Source organism: Macaca mulatta, chromosome 7 (genome assembly GCF_049350105.2).
Source record: "Macaca mulatta isolate MMU2019108-1 chromosome 7, T2T-MMU8v2.0, whole genome shotgun sequence".
NCBI lineage: Eukaryota > Metazoa > Chordata > Mammalia > Primates > Cercopithecidae > Macaca > Macaca mulatta.
In genome coordinates this window covers 143616489-143633798 of record NC_133412.1, presented here as the reverse complement: position 1 = coordinate 143633798, position 17310 = coordinate 143616489, and the positions used below count along the sequence as shown (strand labels likewise).

The following is a 17310-nucleotide window of genomic DNA, read 5'->3' as shown; positions in this document are numbered from 1 at the left end:
GCTGCATCTATGTTACTGCAAAGGCATGATTTCATTCTTTGTATGGCTCTATAGTATTCCATGGTGTGGATATACCACATTTTCTTTATCGAATGCACCATTGTTGGGCACCTAGATTGGTTCTATGTCTTTGCTATTGTGAATAGTGCTGCAATGAACATACAGGTGCATGTGTCTTTTTGATAGAACAATTTATTTTTCGTTGACATATACCCAGTAATGGGATTGCTCAGTTGAATGGAAGTTCTCTTTCTAATTCTTTGAGAAATCTCCAAACTACTTTCCACAGTGTCCTGTGGACAATCTTTAACAGTAGATCCGCGAGCTGCAAACTCTTGTAGTTCTCCTTCCTTTCAGAATGTCTTTATTTCCTGTTCATTCCTGAAGGACAGTTTCACATGATATAATATTCATGGTTGACAGCTCTTTCCTTTCAGTACTTGAAAAATGTTGTGCCACATCCTTCTCGCTTCCATGTTTTCTGATGAGAAATCTATTGTCATGGCTAACTAGTTTTCTCAGCACCATTTATTAAATAAGGAATCCTTTCCCCATTGCTTGTTTTTGTCAGGTTTGTCAAAGATCAGATGGTTGTAAATGTGTGGTGTTATTTCTGAGGCCTCTGTTCTGTTCCATTCGTCTATATATCTGTTTTGGTGCCAGTATCATGCTGCTTTTGTCACTGTAGCCTTGTACTGTAGTTTGAAGGCAGGTAGAGTGATATCTGCTGCTTTGTTCTTTTTGATTAGGATTGTGTTGACTATATGGGCTCTTTTTTGGTTCCATATGAAATTTAAAGTAACTTTCTCTAGTTCAGTGGAGAAAGTCAAGGGTAGTTTGATAGGAATAGCACTGAATGTCTAATTGCTCTGGGCAGTATGGCCGTTTTCACAATATTGATTCTTCCTATCCATGAGCAAGGAATTTTTTTTTCATTTGTTTGTGTCCTCTCTTCTTTCCTTGAACAGTGGTTTGCAGTTCTCCTCGAAGAGGACTTCAGGTCCCTTATAAGTTGTATTCCTAGGTATTTTATTTTCTTTGTAGCCATTGTGAATGAGAATTCACTCATGATTTGGCTATTTTTGCTTGTCTATTTTTGGTGTATTGGAATGCTTGTGATTTTTGCACATTGATTTTGTACCCTGAGACTTTGCTGAAGTTGTTCATCACAAAAGCAATGGCAACAAAAGCCAAAATTGACAAATGGGATCTAATTAAACTAAAGAGCTTCTGCTCAGCAAAAGAAACTATCATTAGAGTAAACAGGCAACCTATAGAGTGAGAGAAAATTTTAGCAATCTATCTATCTGACAAAGGTCTAATATCCCGAATCTACAGGAAACTTAAATTTACAAGGAAAAAACAAATCACCCCATCAAAAATAGGTCAAAGGATGTGAACAGACAATTCTTGAAAGAAGACATTTATACGGCCCACAAACATGAAAAAAAAATGCTCATCATCACTAGTCATTAGAGAAATGCCAATCAAAACCACAATGAGATGCCATCTCACGCCAGTTAGAATGGTGATCATTAAAAAGTGTGGAAACAACAGATGCGGGAAAGGATGGGGAGAAATTGATACTCTTTTACATTGTTGGTGAGAGTGTAAGTTAGTTCAACCGTTGTGGAAGACAGTGTGGCAATTCCTCAAGGATCTAGAACCAGAAATGCCATTCGACCCAGCAATCCCATTACTGGGTATATACCCAAAGGATTATAAATTATTATACTATAAAGGCACATATACACGTATGTTTATTGCAGCACTCAAAATTATTTTAATGAGAAGTTTCCACTTTCCTTATCATTGGATACGCTTCCCTCTTTTAATTACATGTTGAGCCCTTCCCTCATTTAGGCTTGAGAAAAATGTCCTTAAGTGTCCTAAACTTGCATCAAACCCACTTATTCATCAAACCCCACTTATGACTTCCCTTAGAGGACAAGGGACATTACAGCTCAGTTATATGCTGCTATTCTGAATTCCTGCCATTGTTTTCCTCTTCCTTTGACCCCCTGACCTACCTCTCCAGCTCACTGAAAACAGCCTCCCCTGACGAGCACACCATTGTTATGTAATAGCCTAACCCTTCCCACTCACCTATCAGGGGGTGCCAAGCCTGCAGACTCACTCTGCTTTCATCATAACTGCCCTGAGGAGAAGGCTGAAGACTGAGGAATCCTCTTTGTGCCTCCCATTTGATTGCATTTTCTTTGGTCAAAGGTTCCCTTATTCATGGGACTTGCCTGGGTCCAGGACCCCTTGACAGGTGCTCTCTGGCTGCCTGTCCTCTGGGCACTCTTGTCCCAGGTCTATTGTTTTCATGACCCACCAGGATGGCGCTTTACCTCCTCAGAAATTGTGATCCCCAGGAAAGTGCCCCACAGGAGGCGTGGAGTTGAGATGCCAGACCAACTCTCTTACAGCATGCGTTTCCGGGGCCGAAGGCACGTGATTCACATGAAGCTCAAGAAGAACATGATGCCCAGACATTTACCTGTTTTTACTGATAATGACCAGGGGGCCATGCAGGAGGACTACCCTTTTGTCCCGCGAGACTGTTACTATGACTGCTACCTGGAAGGGGTTCCTGGGTCTGTGGCCACATTGGACACCTGCCATGGAGGGCTGCGTGGCATGCTGCAGGTGGATGACTTGACTTATGAAATCAAACCCCTGGAGGCTTCTTCCAAATTTGAGCATGTAGTATCCCTGCTTGTGTCAGAAGAAAGACCAGGAGAGGCTAGTAGATGTAAGACTGAAGGGGAGGAGAGAGATCAAGAATCTGAAAAGGTAAAACTGTCTGAAACTCCCAGAGCAGGCCACGTTTATTTGTGGAGGCATCATAGAAAAAACTTGAAAATTCACTACACGGTTACTAATGGATTATTCCAGCGGAACCCTAATGTGTCACACATAATAGAGAATGTAGTGATTATTAACAGTATCATACATACCATTTTCAAACCAGTTTATTTAAATGTCTATGTACGTGTTTTGTGCATATGGAATCAAAAGGATTTAGTAAGGTTTTATCGGATGCCTGTCGGAAAAGCTGTAAGAGATTTTGGTGTGTGGAAATATCATAAATGGTATACAAATATTAAACATGATACCTCAGTTGTTTTTACAGCATATCAACTTGAAAACCGGGACTGTTATGCCAACTTTAATGGAATGTGCAACCCCAACTGGGGAGCAATGTTTGTGTATTTAATGAGGTATCACTTATTTAGGGGGGCATGTTTAACAGCACATGCACTAGGTCATAACTTGGGCTTGTCACATGATTCTGCAGGTTGTTATTGTTTTCGACGAACCAACTGTCTCATGGCTCCTGTTCCTGATCTTAATGATATGATGAGCAATTGTTCTTATGATAGGATTCAACACAGGTTGAATAAATGGGATCTTTGTTTGAGTGAACCAAATATTCCATACACTAATTTTCCTTATGTAGCTGATCGTTGTGGAGACAAGATCAAAAATCAGAGGGAAGAATGTGACTGTGGCTCCCTTAAAGATTGTGCCAATGATAGATGTTGTGAGACCTCTTGTATCCTTTCTCTTGGCAGTGTTTGCAATACAGGACTTTGCTGCCATGAGTGTAAATATGCTGCCCCTGGAGTGCTTTGCAGAGACTTGGGTGGTATATGTGATCTACCGGAATACTGTGATGGGAAAAACGAAGAGTGTCCAAATGACGTCTATGTCCAGGATGGAACCCCATGTTCAGCAGTATCTGTTTGTGTAAGAGGAAACTGCAGTGACCGTGATATGCAGTGTCAAGCCCTTTTTGGCTACGAAGTGAAAGACGGCTCCCCAGCATGCTATCAACAATTGAATAGGATTGGTGACCGATTTGGAAACTGTGGGGTTATTCTACGGCGAGGAGGAAGTAAACCTTTTCCATGTGAAGAAGATGATGTTTTTTGTGGAATGTTGCACTGTAGTGGTGTCAGCAAGATTCCCGGTGGAGGTGAGCACACTACATTTCGTAGTATATTAGTACGCGACATAAAAGAAGAAAAATGCTTTGGCTATGAAGCACACCAAGGGACAGACTTGCCAGAAATGGGGCTGGTAGTGGATGGTGCAACCTGTGGCCCAGGGAGCTACTGTCTTAAACACAATTGTACTTTTTATCAAGACCTGCATTTTGAGTGTGATCTTAAAACATGCAATTACAAAGGAGTATGTAACAACAGAAAACATTGTCACTGTGTGTTTGGGTGGCAACCACCAACATGTGAACTGAGAGGAACAGGAGGTAGTATAGATAGTGGCCCTCCACCTGACAAACAATATCATGTTGCAAGCAGCATACTTGTGAATACAAACCGAGCACTACTTTTAATATTTACTCGTTACATCCTTTTTCTGGTTTCGCTTCTCTTTGGTGGCTTTTCACAAGCATTACATTTTTATGGAAGAGAAAGGGAAGGAGACAACACAATGGAGTAAATTACATTGACACTTACTGGGAGATATAATCAATAGTCACTCTGACAATTAGATCATCTTTTAGCCATTCTGATGTCATCTTGAAATAAAATCACTTGGCAATTTAAAAAGGGTCTGTGTGTTTAAATTTAATTAACGTTTCATGTCTGGTCATATTCTCAATACTTCTACAGATGACAGCAGAAACTCCTAGATTCACTAACAAGAGGACTTGTACTCATTTACGATTTGGGGTCTAATGTTTTCTAGATACCCCTGTGGCAAATCCTGTGTGCACTAATATACATTTACTTTGCTTTAACACTCTTAAGATCTTTTTCTTTTTCTTATTTTTGAGACAGCGTCTCACTCTGGCGCCCAGGCTGCTAGGCTGGAATGCAGTGGTGCGATCTTGGCTCACTGCAACCTCTGCCTCCCGAGTTCAAGCAATTCTCCCGCTTCAATCTCCTGAGTAGCTGGGATTAGAGGCACACACGACCATGCCTGACTAATTTTTGTATTTTTAGGAGAGAGAGGATTTCACCATGTTGGCCAGACTGGTCTCAAACTCCTGGCCTCAAGTGATTCACCTGCCTTGGCCTCCCAAAGTGCTGGGATTACAGGCGTTAGCCACCGCACCCAGCCTTAAGGTCTTTTTCTGATTGGTTACATTTGAGATGTTTGTTATTTGTCCATTTTATTGTTAGTGTTAAACAAATAAGCATAAAAGGCTACTTTGGCACTTACATGGTAGGAAGATTTTAAAAATCTTTGTGTCATAGGCACCTTGAATTTCAACAGTGGTAATACATAATCTGTGTCTTGTAATAAATCTTAAAGAGAATGCTACATTGTTGCACAGATAAGTATGATGTTTGTTGTAGGTTCATTTTAGTTTGCTAATGGTTGTTTTTTATTTTAGTGGTGAATAGATGTTGGATTTTAGCCAAGTAATTGCATTATTGGATCTGATTATATAGTCTTTCTTCCTTAATCTTTAATGTACTGAATTATATTGATTGATTTTCAAATGTTGAAACAATGTTGCATTACTAAAATAAATTCAACTTGGTTGTAATATACTATCTTTTTTATACATTGCTAAATCTGACTTAATATCTTGTGCAGGATTTTCTTTTTTAAGATGGAGTCTCACTCTGTCACCCAGGCTGGAGTGCAGTGGTGCAATCTCGACTCACTGCATGCCTCACCTCCCAGGTTCATGCCATTCTCCTGCCTCAGCCTGCCGAGAGGCTGGGACTACAGGCGCCCACCACCATGCCCGGGTAATTTTTTGTATTATTTTGTGTAGGATTTTTAAATCCATGGTCATGATTGAGAGCAAGCTATAATTTTCTTTCTTGTGCCCTCTGTCTTAGATTTGAGTGTCATGATTATACCATCTCTTAAAATGAATTGAAGAATGTTCAATGATACAACATTGGAGTTATTTATTTCTTGACCGTTAGGTTTAGCTTATAAAACCATCAAAGCTTGTTTTCCATTTAGGAAGATTTTAAACTACTCATTCAAACTTTCAATTGAAAATTTTATTGAGATAATTATACATAGTTATAAAAATAATAGATCTCATATATCTTTTACCTAGTTTCTCCCAATGGAAGAAAGATATAGTTATTAAACTATAGTATGTTGGGGTCTGCGTGTTTTCTAAACAAAGGAATGAACACACAAGACAACACAGGACAAGACATACAGAGAACATGGCGGCCGCGCCCAGAGCCTCTGCCTCACTTTATTTATACTCCATAAACCCCATGTCAGCAGAAAGAACACAATGCAAAACAAACTTTCTTTACCCAGATGTAACCTTCTGCTTAGTTCCTTGTCTCTATGCTCTTCCTTATTTGTCCGCCTTCTTGGCGCTTATGGGAGTTCATTAAAAGTTCAATTGGAGATACTGTCCTTGAGCCCTATCTATTCTCAGCATACTGTTTTCAAGGGCCCCTGCATTTCCCCCTTTTTGTTTTGCCTCAATCCTAGAAAGGTAGCCCATATTTGTTCCTGTGTTTTCTTTTGTTTTTGGAGGCGACGGAGGGAGCATCAGGTCACCAGGAGAAGCAGACCTAATCCGAGTGCCCAAAGCAATATACTTCCAGAGATTGTAGAAATCCATGTTTTCATCTGGGTCCATGGGTTAAGGGCAGCAAGGCGTTGACCCAGCTCCTGCAGGGTTGCAGTTCCAGACACTACATGTAATTGTTGTCGAAATGCTTCGGAAATGTTTGGAGTGAGCTCTTGGATGTCCAAACTAATATTTTTATGGCCTACTAATAATTTTCAGATTTCCGTCCAGTTCTGAGAGATATAAAAAGGCACAGGCGTTACACAAAATTGAGTGGAGTTCCAATCACATTGCAATGTTATCGGAGTACTGAGGACAGTGAGCTGATCTCCAAGCCATGTCAAGGCTTGCTCCATGTTGTCCAATCTTTCAGCAAGTTGAGTATCAATGTTTCGTTGTTGAAGCCATAACCGGTGAGATTGCTCGTGCAATTGCTGCACAAATTCAGCATTTTGTATGCTTTGATGTAGAGCGAGCCCTGCTACGGCCGCAGTGGAGGCAATGGCGACAAGGCTCATCACCGAGGCAATTATAAGTCCAAGGGCATGGCAGGTTCACTGGAGAGAAGTCCTAATATAGTCTCAAGAGGTGATGCCCCCCACGGTCGTGTAAGGTTAACAGGTAACCAAATTTCCTTACGAGTCCTGAGGATATAAATATCCCCAGTAAAGTTGTGCCACCACGAATGATTGAGGCAAGACAAAAATGTACACGTATCTGTACAATTAACAATCCCCGTATCTTTATCCCATGTCAAATTCCCTGCTAATAATAGGTAGGGCTTACGGACACAAGCAATAATATATCGGGAGGTATTCCGATATAACTGAATATGAAAGGAGTTAGTTGGGTTAGAAAGATTAAGGGACATATTCCCCACAAAAGTGCTAATGGCATCGCCTGCAGCTAACAACTTCCAAAGATGACTCTGTACTTGTAAAGAGTGTCTAAGATGAGGCATACGTGGCGACAGGCCTCCTTCATGTCATACCAAGGTTTCATTACCGTTAGCGGCAATACTTTTATTTACCCGGTGCCATTTCAAAGGTATGTGACTAAATTTTGTTTGAAAATCACCGTGCACACTCCAATCAGTTACTTGCATCCCATTGTATTCTAATAAAATCCGGGGTTTAGTTCCCCGACAGTGTTGCCACTCCAGCACCTCAATATTAGGGGAAACCTCTGGGATAGGACAAAAAGGTAAAGAACTAGGAATAGTCTCATTACTATATACAGTATGATTATACTGAAAGCTTCTAGTTACAATAATAACAATATTAGCAGCCACATGACTATGATTATAGCGAACAGCCCAGGCTTCATGCGATTTTCGGAGACAATGAGGACTATTTCCCATGCATATTGGAAGTCCTTCCACTCCAAATTGGTATGTGCTGTTTATGATTCCCGTTTCCCGTTCTATATTGTCCTTGTCCATATAGGGGGACGGCATCCAAGTAGTGTCATTGGCGAAAACCTTAATTTCCGCCTCCCCCCAGGCAACTCCCTGATACAAGGGCAGAGAGGGAATATAAGTCCAATATTCATACAGAGCCTCACTAAGGGAAATAAGTCCCCCACCAAGGCACATCCAACAAAGGAAGAAATGCATGCTGAATCCAGTTTTCTTTTCAACAGGGTTTCAATCGTCTTGTAGGAAACCACTCAGGTCTGCTCCCTGTAAGGACAAGAGCATAGCCCCGTCCCTGTTTTAGAACTTGCCCTTGAACATACTTACCTTCTTCATTAGGATACCAAACCCTTAAATTGTCAGCGGGGACTATCACCGAGGGAGGTGAGGAAAGATGGGTTACGGCAGCAGAGTCTTGCAATTGTCTCCATTGAAAGAACCTTCAGAATCTGGTTTCTGGGGGACTCATTTCCCCCTTTTTGTTTTTGCAGTTGAGTTTTTAAGGTTAAATTTGCACGTTCAATGATGGCTTGACCTTGACTGTTGCCCGGGATTCCGGTGATATGTTGAATATTGTATTGCTGTAAGAAAACTTGTAATTTACGAGAGACGTAGGCAGGGGCATTATCAGTTTTAAGTATAAGAGGAATGCCATGATGGCGAAAAAAGCTAAGAGATGTGTAATAACAGAATCAGCTTTCTCAGATGGCAACGGAGTTGCCCATTGAAAATGAGAAAAGGTATCAATGGTATGATGAACATACTTTAATCGTCCAAAAGAAGGGATATGAGTGACATCCATTTGCCAAATCTGATTAACTTGAGTACCTCATGGATTAACCCCAGGATGGAAGGATGGAATGCTCAAAGGAGCACAGGAAGGACAAGCTCAAATAAGAGAACGAGCTTGTTTACGAGTTAAATGAAACCGTCGTTGAAGGCCAGAACTATTAGTGTGATGTAGAGCATGTTCTTGTTCTGCAGCCTGCAGGTGGCCAGTTAAAAGCGAATGAATCTGAGTGTTACCATGAACTAATGGTCCGGGAAGTTGAGAATGAGAACGAAGATGAGTGATGAATAAAGGAGCTCGACGTTGGCTCAAAGTAGAGGATAACAAAGAAAAGAGTTTTTGAAGAGAAGAAGTAGCACAAAGAGGTAAAGTGGCCTGAGAAATATAAGAAGTAACATAAACAGCGTATTGAGAATCACTAACAATGTTACAACTAGTAGTAGGGAAATCAAGTAAGACCATGAGAATAGCAAACAATTCTCCCTGTTGCACCGAGGGATAAGGATAAACTGTAACTCAAAATTAATAAACACTCCAATATCCAGCCTTACCATTGCTACTAGCATCAGCAAAAAAGGTAGGACCTTGAACAGGAAATACAGAAATTGGTGAGAAAGGCAACACAGAATGTTGCCTAAAAAATGAAAAGATCGGAGACTTAGGATATTGGGTAGAAAATTGTCCAACAAATGAAGCGCAAGCAACTTGCCAAGAATCAGAAGTTGCAAGAAGATAAGTAATCTGACTATGAGTGAATTGAGAGATAATTAAGGAAGGATCTCCTCCCCAAAGTTGTCGACAGTGATGCCGTCCTTTGATGATCAGTTCAGCTAAACAGTCGATATAAGTAGTCAAGCGTTTAGCTGTTTTATTGGACAAAAAGATCCATTCTAGCGGCCTGCAGGGGCCTTTGAAAACAGTATGCTGAGAATAGATAGGGCTCAAGGACAGTATCTCCAATTGAACTTTTCATGAACTCCCATAGGTGCCAAGAAGGCGGGCAGATAAGGAAGAGCATAGAAACAAGGAACTGAGTAGAAGGTTACGTGTGGGAAAAGAAAGTTTGTTTTGCATTGCATTCTTTCTGCTGACGTGGGGTTTATGGAGTATAAATAAAGTGAGGCGGAGGCTCTGAGTGCGGCCGCCATGTTCTCTGTGTGTCTTTGTCTTTTGTGTGTTCTTTCATTCTCCACCACCCCCGGCACGGTCCCCAACAAGTGGCGCAGCGAGCAGGGTCATAAGTGAGTAGGGGAGAACAAGAAGGGGAACCCCCTAGGGGCGGGTAAGGCCCAGATCTTGTTAAGGGGAACCTTCTTAAGCTCTCATTATGGGGAATTCCATCTCTCTGGCCTCAGAATATTTACGGCTGTTTCAAGGACTGTTGCTGTCTATAGGAGTGGAAGTAAAAGAAAAAGACTTTGAAGCGATTGTTTGCCCATGTTGAACAACATTGTTACTGGTTTCAGTATCAGACTAAAGTGCAGCTGAATCCCAGAGAATGGTTACAGGTAGTAAAAACTCTGCTTAGAGCTCTCCAGTTGGGGGATATTATGCCTCTAAAATTGTGGACTTTGTGTGACTCTATCACTCAGACATTAGAGTTACTTGAGACTGATTCAGAGTGTGGTAATGTAGCCACAGGAGGAAAGGTATCTGAGGATTTGAAAAAAATAAATAAATAAATAAAATAAATCTGAAATGGAGCCCATTTGTGCCAGGATAACAGAGGATGGGGGGGTAGCAAAAGGGGGGAAGAGAAAAAGCCAGCTCTTCCTTCTTCTAAGGGAAATTCTGACATGCAGTGTATTATGGAAATGCTTCAACAAATATTACAGATATATTCTTCTAATTCACCTTTGCGAGCTTTCCCTGTTTCTTTTCCTTCTGCTCTGTTAAAAGAGGATTTTCCAGAGCCTCCAACCCCCCGGCTTCCTTATCTTTACCTTTGTTTGGCAAAGTTGAAGCCCTGTTCACATCAGACATACTTTAAATTTATACTAAACATCTGTTTAATATGTCAAAACCAGTGTATATGTATATCTTATTGTTTGTTAAAATATTATGAGTATTTCAATAGTCAATAAGCACATTAATATTAACTATTAATATTAATATAGTATTAATAACCCCAGCTAGGAAATTGTTATGTTATAGGGGTGCATAGGTTCCACCAATTTACACTCCAAACAGAAGTTAAGTATTTGAGTTGCTTAACACATTAACTACCTCTTGATATTTTCTGTGTTTTTAAATTTTAACCATTGTATTATGTATGTATGATTCTTAATTTGGTATTAATATACATATTTCCTAGTGAGTAATGATGTTAGACATATAGGTTTATTGTCATTTCTTTGTTCTGCTACTTTTGGTTGGGTTATTTACCTTTTCCTATTAATATGTTGGGATTCTTTATATTTGGGGATATGAGTATTATTATATATTATATATACTTTTAATTAAAAAAAAATTTAAGGAGCTGGATCTGTTTCCAATTATTTGTGCTTCTTTTGCTCCTAATGCTCAGTTTTCAAATGGTGGCAATAATGTCCAATTTAATGCCTTACAATTTAATTTTTAAAAAAGAAATGAAAGCTGCCATTTCTAACTATGGACCTCAACCTCCTTTTATCCTTGGTCTTCTTGATATTTTTCATCAGAAAATTTGATAATTCCTATAGACTGGAAGACTTTGGGGAAGGCTTTTCTTGATCGTTCTCAGTGGTTACAATTGCACAGCTGGTAAATGAACAAAGCACATGTACAGGCTAGGAAAAATGTTATGTGTGATCCCCCTGGACCCACTGAGGAACAACTCACAGGCACGGGCCAATATGCTACTCTTAATGCTCACGCTGCTTTAGATGATGTTGCCCTTACTCAAATCAAGATTTTGTTTTTAAGGGCCTGAAATAAGGTAGAGATAACAGGAAAATCTTCCCTTTCCTCTGTGAAGATTTTACAGGGCACAAATGAACCATATCTATATTTCGTAGCCCGTCTTCAGGATGCTGTTTTCAAAATTGTGGGTGCTGGCCTTGCTTCAAAAATTTTGTTACAAACATTGTCTTTTAAAAATGCTTATGCTGACTGTTAAAAATTGTTAAAATCGTTAAAGGCCAATGGGGCCAATTTAGATAAATATATTAAAACTTGTGTTAGTGTTGGAGGGGCTATTTATAATGCTCAATTATTTGCTGGAGCTTTGTTTAAAGCCTTAAAAGGAAATAACAAACAAGGTGTTTGCTTTCAGTGTGGTAAACCTAGACATTTCAAAAAAGAATGTCATAAAAACTGAACACTTTTATACCTCAAGGCAGAAAGCTGCCTTCAGAGGTGTACAAATGTGTGGTAAAGGTTGACATTAGACAAATAAATGTCATTCCAAAACTGATAAAAGTGGAAATTTACTGTCTCCTCTCCTGAGAAACGGGAGCCGGGGCCCACAGGCTTGGGGCCCCAACAATTACAATACAAGTCTACTACAATATTCAGTGAGCAATGGCCTACAACATTAAGGAATAAATTCAAGTCCTCCTTAAGGATCCCACACCTTACCCCAGTTTCTCAGCTTTATGCGGCAACTAAGCAGAGCGCCGCTGCTGACTTAGCTATTACTCAGCCTTATACTTTGTCTCCTAATAGAGGAGTATATAAATTAGCTATTAGAGTGTGTGACCCTTTGCCAAAAGGACATGATGTTACTAACAAAATTCTTATTATGGTTCAAGTCTCACAATTTATATGCCTAGAGGCAGGGGAACGTATTCTCAATAGGGAGGGTTTGGTAGCACAGAAAAAACTGTTTTTTGGGAAACTTTAGTTTCTAATCAAAAGCCCGTATGTTCATTGCACATTAATGAAATAGTTTTTAAAGGGTTAATTGATACGAGGGTGAATATGTCTATTATTTGTTTAAATTAGTGGCCTATACAATGGGAAAAAAGACAAGTTTCAGTTATACTCACTAGCTTGGGTGCTGCTTCTGTGGTTTATCAAGACGTAGAACCTTTAACCTGTGTCGGTCCTAAAGGTCAACAAGGTCAAGTGTTTTTTTTATTTTTATATTGTTCCTATCAATATTAATTTTTGGGAACAAGATCTTTCACAACAATTTGCTGCTTTTTTAAACATTCCTCATATTTCCTCAGCTGCCAAAAATATGATGTTCAAAATGGGCTACAATCCTTTAAACTCATAGCCACCACTCCTATTTAGGTGAAACAGTGACCATTATTTAAAGAAATACTTAGGACTTTAAAAGAGTAAGTCAAAAAACAAATGGCCGAGAGGAATCTAAAGCCACGTACTTCTGCATGGAATTCTCATCTTTGTCTTGTCTTAAAACTATAAATGTTTACATTTAACCTAGGGAAAGTTTACAGCCCAGTCTTCCTAATCCTGCCATTATCCCACAAAGTTAAAACCAGAGAAAAGTAGCAAGATGCTTTTGTATCATTACAAACTCAGCTTTCTTTCTACTCACTTAATATTGCCACAGAAAAAATTTAACTGGATTTTCTTATTCAATATTTAGGTTATACCTTGGAGGCACAAAATATTCGACCCCAAAAAATTCAAATTCGACGTGATCATTTAAAAACATTACATGATTTTCAAAAGCTTCTAGGAGACATTAATTGGATGCATCCTGTTTTAAGAATACCAACATATCAGTCATAACATCTTTTTTCTATTCTAGAAGGAGACAGTCACTTGGACAACTCACGCCATTTAACTCCTTTGGCTTTACAGGAACTCCAGCTTGTTGAAGAGCAACTTCAAAAGGCCCTTCCTTTTGTTTATTTCATACTTTACCTTCTCCCACAGGAATGATTCATCAAACTAATCGACCACTAAAATGGATCCTTTTGTCCAATAAAATATCTAAACGCTTGGCTACTTATATCGATCGTTTAGCTGAACTGATCATCAAAGGACGGCATCACTGTCGACAACTATGGGGAGGAGATCCTTCCTTAATTATCTCTCAATTCACTGATAGTCAGATCACTTATCTTCTTGCAACTTCTGATTCTTGGCAAGTTGCTTGCGCTTCTTTTGTTGGACAATTTTCTACCCAATATCCTAAGTCTCCGATCTTTTCATTTTTTAGGCAACATTCTGTGTTGCCTTTCTCACCAATTTCTGTATTTCCTGTTCAAGGTCCTACCTATTTTACTGATGCTAGTAGCAATGATAAGGCTGGATATTGGAGTGTTCATCAATCTCGAGTTACAGTTTATTCTTATCCCTTGGTGCAACAGGGAGAATTGTTTGCTGTTCTGATGATCTTACTTGATTTCCCTACTACTGGTTGTAACATTGTTAGTGATTCTCAATACGCTGTTTATGTTACTTCTTATATTTCTCAGGCCACTTTACCTCTTTGTACTACTTCTTCTCTTCAAAAACTCTTTTCCTTGTTATCTTCTACTTTGAGCCAACGTCGAGCTCCTTTATTCATCACTCATCTTCGTTCTCATTCTCAACTTCCCGGACCATTAGTTCATGGTAATACTCAAATTGATTCACTTTTAATAGGCCACCTACATGCTGCAGAACAAAAATATACTCTACATCACACTAATAGTTCTGGCCTTCAACGACGGTTTCATTTAACTTATAAACAAGCTCGTTCTCTTATTCGAGCTTGTCCTTCCTGTGCTCCTTTGAGCATGCCATCCTTCCATCCTGGGGTTAATCCATGAGATGTCCCTTCTTTTGAACAATTAAGTATGTTCATCATACCATTGATACATTTTCTTATTTTCAATGGGCCACTCCATTGACATCTGAGAAAGCTGATTCTGTTATTACACATCTCTTAGCTTGTTTTGCCATCATGGGCATTCCTCTTATACTTAAAACTAATCATGCCCCTGCCTATGTCTCTCGTAAATTACAAGTTTTCTTACAGCAATACAATATTCAACATATCATCGGTATCCCGGGCAACAGTCAAGGTCAAGCCATCATTGAGTGTGCAAATTTAACTTTAAAAACTTAACTATTAAAACAAAACAAAAAGGGGGAAATGAGCCCCCCAGAAACCAGATTTTGAAACCAGATTTTGAAGGTTCTTTTTACCTTAATTTTTTTGAATCAATGGAGACAATTGCAAGATTCTGCTGTCGTAACCCATCTTTCCTCACCTCCCTTGGTGATAGTCCCTGCTGACAGTTTAAAGGTTTGGTATCCTAATGAAGAAGGTAAGTATGTTCAAGGGCAAGTTCTAAAACAGGGACGGGGCTATGCTCTTGTCCTTACAGGGAGCGGACCTGAGTGGTTTCCTACAAGATGATTGAAACCCTGTTGAAAACTGGATTCAGCATGCATTTCTTCCTTTGTTGGATATGCCTCGGCGGGGGACTTATTTCCCTTAGTGAGGCTTTGTATGAATATTGGACTTATATTCCCTTTCCGCCCTTGTATCAGGGAGTCGCCTGAGGGGAGGCGGAAATTAAGGTTTTCACCAATGACACTACTTGGATGCCGTCCCCCTATATAGACAAGGACAATATAGAACGGGAAACGGGAATTATAAACAACATATATCAATTTGGAGTGGAAGGACTTCCAATATGTATGGGAAATAGTTCTCATTGTCTCCGAAAATCGCATGAAGCCTGGGCTGTTCCTTATAATCATAGTCATGTGGCTGCTAATACTGTTATTATTGTAACTAGAAGTTTGTAATATAATCATACTGTATATAGTAATGAAACTATTCCTAGTTCTTTACTTTTTTGTCCTATTCTAGAGGTTTCTCCTAATATTGAGGTGCTGGAGTGACAACAATGTCGGAGAACTAAACCCCAGATTTTATTAGAATACAATGGAATGTAAATAACTGATTGGAGTGTGCATGGTGATTTTCAAATAAAATTTAGTCACATACCTTTGAAATGACACTGGGTAAATAAAAGTATTGCTGCTAACAGTAATGAAACCTTGGTATGGCGTGAAGGAGGCCTGAAGTACAGAGTCATCTTTGGAAGTTGTTAGCTGCAGGCGATGCCATTAGCACTTTTGTGGGGAATATGTCCCTTAATCTTTCTAACCCAAATAACTCCTTTCATATTCAGTTATATCGAAATACCTCCTGATATATTATTGCTTGTGTCCGTAAGCCCTACCTATTATTAGCAGGGAATTTGACATGGGATAATGATACAGAGATTGTTAGTTGTACAGATATGTGTACATTTTTATCTTGCCTCAATCATTCCTGGTGGCACAACTTTACTGGGGATATTTATATCCTCAGGGCTCGTAAGGAAATTTGGCTACCTGTTAACCTTACGTGACCTTGGGGGGCATCACCTCTTGAAACTTATATTTGGACTTCTCTTCAGCGAACCTGCCGTGCCCTTGGACTTATAATTGCCTCGGTGATGAGTCTTGTTGCCATCGCCTCCACTGTGACCGTAGCAGGACTCGCTCTTCATCAAAGCATACAAAATGCTGAATTTATGCAGCAATGGCACGAACAATCTCACCGGTTATGGCTTCAACAACGAAACATTGACTCTCAACTTGCTGAAAGATTGGACAACATGGAGAAAGCATTGACATGGCTTGGAGATCAGCTCACTGTACTCAGTACTCGGATGACATTACAATGCGATTGGAACTCCACTCAATTTTGTGTAACGCCTGTACCTTTTAACATCTCTCAAAATTGGACTGTAATCCGAAAATTATTAGTAGGCCATAAAAATATTAGTTTGGACATCCAAGAGCTCATTCAGAACATTTCCGAAGCATTTCGACAACAATTACATGTGTTGCCTGGAACCGTAACCCTGCAGAGCTAGGTCAGCACCTTGCTGCCTTTAACCCATGGACCCAGATGAAAACATGGATTTCTACAATCTCTGGAAGTATATTGCTTTGGGCACTTGGATTGAGTCTACTTCTTTTGGTGATTCGATGCTCCCTCCGTCGCCTCCAAAAACAAAAGAAAACACAGGAACAAATATGGGCTACCTTTTTAGGATTGAGGCAAAACAAAAACAAAAAGGGGGAAATGCAGGGGCCTTTGAAAACAGTATGCTGAGAATAGATAGGGCTCAAGGACAGTATCTCCAATTGAACTTTTAATGAACTCCCGTAGGCGCCAAGAAGGTGGGCAGATAAGAAAGAGCATAGAAACAAGGAACTGAGTAGAAGGTTACATGTGGGAAAAGAAAGTTTGTTTTGCATTGCATTCTTTCTGCTGACGTGGGGTTTATGGAGTATAAATAAAGTGAGGCGGAGGCTCTGAGTGCGGCCGCCATGTTCTCTGTGTGTCTTTGTCTTTTGTGTGTTCTTTCATTCTCCACCACCCCCGGCACGGACCCCAACATTTTATTGGACAAAAAGATCCATTCTAGCGGCCGATTAGTTTGATGAATCATTCCTGTGGGAGAACGTAAAGTATGAAATAAACAAAAGGAAAGGAGAACGTCGGGAAGGATATAATGTAAATGGGCCTTTTGAAGTTGCTCTTCTACAAGCTGGAGTCCCTGTAAAGCCAAAGGAGTTAAATGACGTGAGCTGTCCAAGTGACTGTCTCCTTCTAGAATA

At 39.8% G+C, this 17310-nt stretch overlaps 1 protein-coding gene across 1 annotated transcript; it reads left to right on the top strand.

The window, feature by feature from the left end:
* The first annotated feature begins 930 nt into the window (after positions 1–930).
* Positions 931–5524, top strand: LOC713573 (disintegrin and metalloproteinase domain-containing protein 21-like). The gene has a single exon (XM_001111151.5). The coding sequence runs from the start codon at positions 2242–2244 to the stop codon at positions 4468–4470; it is 2229 nt and encodes a 742-aa protein (XP_001111151.4). The 5' UTR covers positions 931–2241; the 3' UTR covers positions 4471–5524.
* The last annotated feature ends 11786 nt before the right edge of the window (positions 5525–17310 follow it).

Bases quoted from the DNA above. Each gene is read 5' to 3' on its own strand.
- LOC713573 (XM_001111151.5), top strand. From the start codon at position 2,242: ATGGGACTTGCCTGGGTCCAGGACCCCTTGACAGGTGCTCTCTGGCTG.